Consider the following 9,185-nt stretch of genomic DNA (forward strand, 5'->3'; position numbering starts at 1 on the left):
CTGTCCCGGTGAGGCCTTGTGTGCCTGAAGCATCTGTCCTGGTGAGGCCTCGTGTGATGGAGGCATCTCTCCAGGTGGGGCCTCGTGTTGAGGAAGTGTCTGTTCTGGTGAGTCCTTGTGTGCAGGAAGCATCTGTCCCGGTGAGGCCTCGTGTGCGGGGAGCATCTGTCCTGGTGAGGCGTCGTGTGCAGGGTACATCTGTCCTGGTGAGGCCTCATGTGATGGAAGCATCTCTCCAGGTAAGGTCTCGTGTGCAGGGAGCATCTGTCCTGGTGAGGCCTCGTGTGCAGGAAGCATCTGTCCTGGTGAGGCCTCGTGTGCAGGAAGCATCTGTCCTGGTGAGGTCTTGTGTGCAATGAGCATCTGTCCTGGTGAGGCCTCATGTGCAGGAAGCATCTGTCCTGGTGAAGCCTTGTGTGCAGGAAGCATCTGTCCTGGTGAGGCCTTGTGTGCAGGGAGCATCTGTCCTGGTGAGGCCTCATGTGCAGGAAGCATCTGTCCTGGTGAGGCCTCGTGTGCAGGAAGCATCTGTCCTGGTGAGGCCTCGTGTGCAGGGAGCATCTGTCCTGGTGAGGCCTCATGTGCAGGAAGCATCTGTCCTGGTGAGGCCTCATGTGCAGGAAGCATCTGTCCTGGTGAGGCCTCGTGTGCAGGAAGCATCTGTCCTGGTGAGGCCTCGTGTGCAGGGAGCATCTGTCCTGGTGAGGCCTCGTGTGCAGGAAGCATCTGTCCTGGTGAGGCCTTGTGTGCAGGAAGCATCTGTGGTGAGGCCTCGTGTGCAGGAAGCATCTGTCCTGGTGACGCCTTGTGCGCAGGAAGCATCTGTCCTCGTGAGGCCTTGTGTGCAGGAAGCATCTGTCCTGGTGAGGCCTCATGTGATGGAAGCCTCTCTCCAGGTAAGGCCTTGTGTGCAGGGAGCATCTGTCCTGGTGAGGCCTTGTGTGAAGGAAGCATATGTCCTGGTGAGGCCTCGTGTGCAGGAAGCATCTGTCCTGGTGAGGCCTCATGTGATGGAAGCATCTCTCCAGGTAAGGCCTCGTGTGCAGGGAGCATCTGTCCCGGTGAGGCCTCGTGTGAAGGAAGCATCTGTCCTGGTGAGGCCTCATGTGCAGGGAGCATCTGTCCTGGTGAGGCCTCGTGTGCAGGAAGCATCTGTCCTGGTGAGGCCTCATGTGATGGAAGCATCTGTCCTGTTGAGGCCTCGTGTAATGGAAGCATCTGTCCTGGTGAGGCCTCGTGTGCCGGAAGCATCAGTCCTGGTGAGGCCTTGTGTGAAGGAAGCATCTGTCCTGGTGAGGCCTCGTGTGCAGGAAGCATCTGTCCTGGTGAGGCCTCATGTGATGGAAGCATCTCTCCAGGTAAGGCCTCGTGTGCTGGGAGCATCTGTCCCGGTGAGGCCTCGTGTGAAGGAAGCATCTGTCCTGGTGAGGCCTCATGTGCAGGGAGCATCTGTCCTGGTGAGGCCTCGTGTGCAGGAAGCATCTGTCCTGGTGAGGCCTCGTGTGCAGGAAGCATCTGTCCTGGTGACGCCTCGTGTGCTGGAAGCATCTGTCCTGTTGAGGCCTCGTGTAATGGAAGCATCTGTCCTGGTGAGGCCTCGTGTGCCGGAAGCATCAGTCCTGGTGAGGCCTTGTGTGAAGGAAGCATCTGTCCTGGTGAGGCCTCGTGTGCAGGGAGCATCTGTCCTGGTGAGGCCTCGTGTGCAGGGAGCATCTGTCCTGGTGAGGCCTCGTGCGCCTGAAGCATCAGTCCTGGTGAGGCCTCGTGCGCCGGAAGCATCTCTCCTGTTGATTCCTCGTGTGCAGGAAGCATCTGTCCTGGTGAGGCCTCGTGTAATGGAAGCATCTGTCCTGGTGAGGCCTCGTGTGATGGAAGCATCTTTGCTGGTGAGACCTCGTGTGAAGGAAGCATCAGTCCTGGTGAGGCCCCGTGTGATGGAAGCATTTGTCCTGGTGAGGCCTCGTGTGCAAGAAGCATCAGTCCTGGTGAGGCCTCGTGTGATGGAAGCATCTGTCCTGGTGAGGCCTCGTGTGCCGGAAGCATCTGTACTGGTGAGGCCTCGTGCGCCTGAAGCATCTGTCCTGGTGAGGCCTCGTGTGCCAGAAGCATCTGTCCTGGTGAGGCCTCGTGTGCAGGGAGCATCTGTCCTGGTGAGGCCTCGTGCGCCTGAAGCATCAGTCCTGGTGAGGCCTCGTGCGCCGGAAGCATCAGTCCTAGTGAGGCCTCGTGTGATGGAAGCATCTGTCCTGTTGATTCCTCGTGTGCAGGAAGCATCTGTCCTGGTGAGGCCTCGTGTAATGGAAGCATCTGTCCTGGTGAGGCCTCGTGTGATGGAAGCATCTGTCCTGGTGAGGCCTCGTGTGATGGAAGCATCTGTCCTGGTGAGGCCTTGTGTGATGGAAGCATCTGTCCTGGTGAGGCCTCGTGTGATGGAAGCATCTGTCCTGGTGAGACCTCGTGTGAAGGTAGCATCAGTCCTGGTGAGGCCTCGTGTGAAGGAAGCATCTGTCCTGGTGAGGCCTCGTGTGATGGAAGCATCTGTCCTGGTGAGGCCTCGTGTGAAGGAAGCATCAGTCCTGGTGAGGCCTCGTGTGATGGAAGCATCTGTCCTGGTGAGGCCTCGTGTGCAGGAAGCATCTGTCCTGGTGAGGCCTCGTGTGCAGGAAGCATCTGTCCTGGTGAGGTCTCGTGTGCAGGGAGCATCTGTCCTGGTGAGGCCTCGTGTGCAGGAAGCATCAGTCCTGGTGAGGCCCCGTGTGAAGGAAGCATCTGTCTTGGTGAGGCCTTGTGTGCAGGAAGCATCTGTCCTTGAGGCCTCGGGTGCCGAAAGCATCTGTCCTGGTGAGGCCCCGTGCACCGGAAGCATCAGTCCTGGTGAGGCCTCGTGCACCGGAAGCATCTGTCCTGGTGAGGCCTCGTGTGCAGGAAGCATCTGTCCTGGTGAGGCCTCGTGCGCTGGAAGCATCTGTCCTGGTGAGGCCTCGTGCACCGGAAGCATCTGTCCTGGTGAGGCCTCGTGCACCGGAAGCTGCCAGTGGCAGGAGGTCGAGCCCCTTTGCCTAATGAACCTTTACCTGACCTTTGCCCTTAGCTTGTTGTATTGGACTCAACGCTCCTCCATTTTGAGCCCAGACTCCCGTCACTCCCCGCGGGAGGGTTTGACGTCATCGGTAACAGGAGTGAAATAAAAGGGCGCAGCTTTTAATGAAGCGGCGAATTTATGAACGGAGGAAAAGAACCGAATTCAGCATTAACGACAAATACACAAAGAGCACAAAGCTTCCAGGACTTTAAAACTTATCTTGCGGACAAAATGCTATTTATCTGTTCGGTTTTTCGGTGACTCTCTCCGGATTATGTATAATCCTCTGGATTATGTTTGTCGGTCCAAACTTTTGGACACTTTTTATTTGTACAGCCACATTAAGTTTAAGTGTAAAAGTGCCTCGTGAAGTGAAGGAGCGGTGTGACCCCCCCCCCAGCCCCCTCGCCCCCCAGTCGTTCTCACCTTTTCGGGGCTCATTCGTGCAGGCTCGCGGGGAGCCCTGTGATTGGCTCAGCTCACGGGGGCGCCAGGGAAGGCCACGCCCCTCGGGGTGGTCTGCAGCTGCGGGTCACGTACATATAACCCCCCGGGCCCTCTGCTGGACATTGTGAAGGGAGGACGAACCCGGGCATCAGGGCGCTGTGCTGCTACCTCAGGACACCCCGTGACCTTTGACCTGCCTGAGGCTTCTGGGACAGGAGGGGCTCCACCCAAAGCTGCCCCCACCCCCGGACAATCATCGGAGCTCTGCCGGAGGTCACGGACCTGCTCAAGGTAAGACGGTGCGTCTGCAGGTGGCGCCGGTGCCAGGGGTTCATCATTTCCTCCATGTGCCAGGGGGGCCTCGGCTTGAACCGCGAGGGCGCAGCGTCGGAATGGAGGGCTGGGGGTGGGTTTAGCGCCTTGAGTCACGGGCGGTGGGCGCTGCGTCCTAGTGCAGGGTTATTGTGTGCAGGGCCCATGGATGCAGCCCATGTCCCCTCGGGACCTTCCCGCGCCCGGTCTTTAGGCGCACGGTCCAGGCTTCATTTGTGCCGGTGCTTGCAGGGGGCCGACACTCCTTTCTGGGACCCAAGACTCGGGCAGAGCCTGAGAAGAAAGGAGAGGAAAAGAGCTGCGAAGGGGGCGAGGAGGGCGACAGGGGACCCGCACGAGAGAGAGCGAATTAGGCAGAAGGGGGGAGTCATGAGGGGGATCCAAGGCGAGGTCACCCCGGTATTCTCAAACCGAGCCTTCAGCAGGGACAGGGCCCGGATGAAGCGCCCAATCAGCCCCCGTGACGGCCCCATGACTCGCTGGCCGTGCTCTCCAGGGTCTTGACGACACCGGCAGGAACAGAAATAAAGCGAATGGTCAGTGATGTCACTTCCTCTGTTCCTGGTATTGACATCAACAGCCGGTGACAACGGCTGTGATTTCACCGTGACCCTTCCTTTCTTGGCTCCTTTGCTGCCTGTCCCGGCCCCTTACATTTCGTCCTGGTTCCCTCTACGTTCCTTCACACTTTCGAGGGTCTGGAAATCATACAACCCCCCCCCCCCCCCCAATATGTATTTCCGGGGAAAGCTGAATGGCGGCTTTCACTTCCCTACGGATGCTGGGATTGGTGGCGCAATACACGGGCCTGTAAAGGGGGGGGGGGGTGACAGGAGTGGGCAGAGTAGAAAACTTACTAGCTGGGCCTGGGACAGAGTGGGCAGGCTAGACTTACTAGATGGTCCTGGGGGTAGACTGGGCGGGCTCCACTTACTACAGAGGCCCGGGGGGGGGGGGGGGTAGAAGACTTAGCAGCTACTCCTGGGGGAGAGTGGACAAGCTAGACTCACTAGATAGGCCTGGGGCAGAGTGGGCAGGCTGGTTTTATTAGGTGGGACTAGGGTTGGATTGGGAGGGCGGCTAGGTGTGTGTGTGTGTGTGGGGGGGTGTAGACTGGAAGGCTTCACAGTTCAGGGCGCAGTCTGAGCGGGTGGGCCCTGAGGGCAGAATGAGGGGCGCGCACCCCCCCGCCCTGGAGGTCAGGCCGCGCCTCTATGGACAGGTCAGCTGCATGTTTTGGGGCAGGTGAGGGTCAGCCCCCTCCCCCCCTCCAGTGCCACACACGGCTGGCTGACCGGCCTCTTGTGTTTTCCAGACCCATGGACCCCCCCGGCGCGGTGAGGGCCACGCAGAGGCTGCTGGCCCGGATGGTGTCGGTGGCCTCGGAGCGCCTGGCCACCATGGAGCTCACGGAGCGCTTCGAAGTCCTGGGTGAGCTGGGTCGAGGCGCCTACGGGCAGGTGCTGCTGGCCAAGCAGCGGGGCTCAGGTAAGCGAGGGGGCTCTAGCAGGGGCCCGGGGCGGGGGGACACATCAGGGCGGCCCCCTCCAGTCTCAAGGCTGCGGAGTCCAAGGGCCCCCTCTAGCAGGGGCCCGGGGCGGGGGGACACATCAGGGGGGCCCCCTCCAGTCGCAAGGCTGCGGAGTCCCAGGTGCCCCTCTAGCAGGGGCCCGGGGCGGGGGGACACACCAGGAGGCCCCCTCCAGTCTCAAGGCTGCGGAGTCCGAGGGGCCCCACTGCGGGGCGGGGTGGGCACCGCCCCTGATCGCTCAATGTGAGGGATCCGTCGGGGTCTGTGCCCCCCCCCCTTGTTTACCGGGTGTCTCTTGCCCCCACAGGTGTCGGCGTGGCCCTCAAGCTGCTCTCCAGGGGTCGCGTGCCCCGTGACGTCTTCCTCCTCGAGTTCAGCCTCTCTCTGCTCCTCAGCGCCCACCCGGGCATCATCCGCACCCTGGTGGCGGCCTGGCAGACTGCCAGCCACTACGTCTTCGCCCAGGAGGTGGCACCGGCGGGGAGCCTGCAGTCTCTTCTGATGCCAGGGGTAAGACTGGGGGGACACCCGGGGGGAGGGGGCACCTGGCCTCCTGCCACCCTCGGTGCCAGGGTCCTGTCGAATCTAAAGACACTTTAAATGTGCTACATTTAGGCCTCATCCGCACCAGACCCACACATTCATCTGTCCAACAATGCAGCGCTGCGAAACCCAACAAACTGCATATCAAAGCGCTACGAAAACACTTCCAAGTTTCACCAATCCGCTCAATGCCTTGAAACACCCCAGACGGGCACCCCCCACCCCCATATTATTAGGCATCACCCCTTAATGTCGGGGGTCACTGGAATTATGGGCAGGAGAGGCCCAAGTTATGTGGCAGGGTTGGGTAAAGTTGTCAGCAATAGAAGGCGGGGTTAAAAACAAACAAAATATTCTAGAACTATGTTGATGACGTTTCACCTTCAAGCTAAAATGACTAAAACCGTAAATGAATAATAATGCAAGTTGTGCTAAGAAGTGAGAGACGCCCTATTTTAGCTGTGAAACCTCTGCTGGTTGATGCAATGGCTGCAGCGGCCTCTGGGTGTCAGCAGAGAGCCATGTAACTCAACCCTGGACCCAGTGAAGAACAGTGACTTGTGTGGTTTAGTTTTAGACGTCAACACCTCCCAGAGAGAACACTCCTCAATCAATCAAAGCCCCCACCGGCCTCCAAGCACCTGAACATTTATAGATTAACCAAATGCGCACATCTGCATATCTGTCTGGCGGTTTCACCCTGGTCAGAGGGCTTGTTATTTGTCCGTCTGTCTGTCCCTCCCTCCTTCCACACACAGAGACTGTCTCACCTTCACTTCAGCTGAAGCGTCTCAAATGCCAGAAATAACCACAAGGGGCAGTTGCCTTTTTACCATAAACTAGGTGAAGTGATTTTGATAAAAAACTACAGCGATCCCGCCCACTTCGACCTCTGTAACAGCGCCTCCTGCTGGCCCCTGGTGCACGCTGCCCTCCAAAACAGGGACTCTTTTTAGGTGTTCAATGCCCCCAGAGCATGCTTTAATACATACGGTGCAGCGTCACTCGTCGTTGCCACCATCGAACATGCGTTGCCATCCTGGGTCGACCCCCCAGGCCTTCGATGACCCCAAATTGGCGCTCAGCGCTATTCTCTAAGTGGCCGACAGCACCCCCTGACGTCCCCACCCACCACTAAAAGAAACTAGCACCCCCTGTCGGTCGCTTCCCATAGCCAACTGGGCGCCCCTTTAACCCACCTCCAGGCTTGGTTCCTGCCTAGCCCGGGCCTCTGGCTTCCACCCTGGCTCAGGTGTCCTCTGCAGCCTGCACCCCCATTGCCCCTGCCAGCGCTGCCAATGACAGTACCCACACATCTACTAACCATCACACCCTACAAGTGTGACAATTCAGACCACTCCAGGCCCCCACAAGCTTTCAGAATGTCTTGGGCAGCAGGAACTATTCATTTTCAATGAATATTGAATAGTTAAACACAGTTGTTGTGCTAATCTCTAAAATAGACAGACAGCGCCACCATGTGGTGGATTGTCATTAGTGCAAGTGTTGAGAATTAAGTGCCGGTGCAGTACATAGCAAACCACCACCTCAAATTAAGCACCGTGACCATCACATCTCTGTGTCTTTTACTGATCTCCTGTTTTTGTCTTGTACCCTGTCTCTCCAGGAGGGGATCCCTGAAGTCCTGGTGAAGCGTTGCACGCTGCAGATCTCCAGCGCGCTGCACTACATGCACAGCCTGGGGCTGGTGCACAGAGACGTCAAACCGGACAACGTCATGCTGATGGACCGCGAGTGCCGCTGCGTCAAGCTGAGCGACTTCGGCCTGACCAGCCTGACCGGCTTCAGCATCGCCGCCATGTCCGGCACCAACCCCTACATGGCCCCCGAGCTGTGCCGCCTGAGGGACCCCGACTCCATGGTCCTGCACCCCAGCATCGATGTCTGGGCCTTGGCCGTGCTCATGGTGACCACGCTGACCGGCTTCTTCCCCTGGGAGCGCGCCCTGCCCTCCGACAGACACTACAAGGAGCTCTACTGGTGGCAGGTGAGAGGGACCAGTGCACCCACCCCCAGATACTGGCAGCAGTTCACACCCCAGGCCCAGGGGTGCGTCAAGCGGATGCTGACCTTTGACCCCCAGAGACGCAGCACAGTTCAGCAATACCTGGACGTACCATGGAAGACGGGCGGTTCGGAGAGCGAGCCAGAGGAAGGGGCGGAGCAGCAGAGGCTTCTGGGGCGGCCAGAAGAGGCGGAGCATGAGGAGGCGGGAGAGGTGGAGCTGCAGGATGAGGCGTATGAAGAGGCGGAACTGTACCAGGAAGAGGCGGAACTGTACCACGAAGAGGCGGAACTGCACCAGGAAGAGGCGGAACTGCACCAGGAAGAGGCGGAACTGTACCACGAAGAGGCGGAACTGTACCACGAAGAGGCGGAACTGTACCACGAAGAGGCGGAACTGCACCAGGAAGAGGCGGAACTGCACCAGGAAGAGGCGGAACTGTACCAGGAAGAGGCGGAACTGCATGAAGAGGTAGAACTGCACTACAACGTGGTGGAATTGCACGAAGAGGTTGAGCTTGAAAGGCAGGTTGAATATCAGGAAGAAGTGGAACAGGACACAGTGGACTTACATGGAGATATGGAACTGCATGGAGAGCTGCATAGAGAAGTGGAACTACACGGAGAGGTGGAACTGCACGGAGAGGTGGAACTGCACGGAGAGGTGGGGCTGCACGGAGAGGTGGGGCTGCACGGAGAGGTGGGGCTGCACGGAGAGGTGGGGCTGCACGGAGAGGTGGAACTGCACGGAGAGGTGGAACTGCACGGAGAGGTGGAACTGCATGGAGAGGTGGAACTGCACGGGGAGGTGGAACTCCAGGAAGAAGTGTACGAAGAGCAGGAGACGGTGATGGAACAACACTACGAGCTGGAAGACCAGGAGGACACAACTCTGCAGTTCATCATTATGTTCACAAAGGGCGCTGAGGGTCTCCTTCCGGAGACATTACTCGTCGTAGAGATCACCGACGAGGACGCCCCTCATGCTCGCGGCGTTGAGCTCGAAATCACGTGACCACAAGTTCATTGTTGGGTGAGTAAAATGAGTATAAATGTGTAGTGTGTGAGCGATCCTGCGTAAATGTATATTAAAGATGTGCAGACAATGCTGCTGAAAGGCTCATATGTGAGAGTCACTGCAGTGAGATAGTATCCGGAAGATAGCACTTTAAAAAGGTACCACTTTGGAACGACATCACTTTAAAAGTTTAAATGAATGCATGG

General features: G+C 58.3%; 1 protein-coding gene across 1 annotated transcript; it reads left to right on the forward strand.

Moving 5' to 3' along the window:
• Window positions 1–5,181: 5,181 nt before the first annotated feature.
• LOC144798198 (serine/threonine-protein kinase SBK1-like) lies at window positions 5,182–8,976 on the forward strand. Its single transcript, XM_078668945.1, has 4 exons — window positions 5,182–5,350; window positions 5,701–5,903; window positions 7,564–8,625; window positions 8,698–8,976. Exons 1-4 carry the CDS (start codon window positions 5,182–5,184, stop codon window positions 8,974–8,976), a joined length of 1,713 nt encoding a protein of 570 aa, XP_078525071.1.
• Window positions 8,977–9,185: the final 209 nt, after the last annotated feature.

This window comes from Lissotriton helveticus, chromosome 12 (assembly GCF_964261635.1).
Source record: "Lissotriton helveticus chromosome 12, aLisHel1.1, whole genome shotgun sequence".
In the NCBI taxonomy this organism is placed as follows: domain Eukaryota; kingdom Metazoa; phylum Chordata; class Amphibia; order Caudata; family Salamandridae; genus Lissotriton; species Lissotriton helveticus.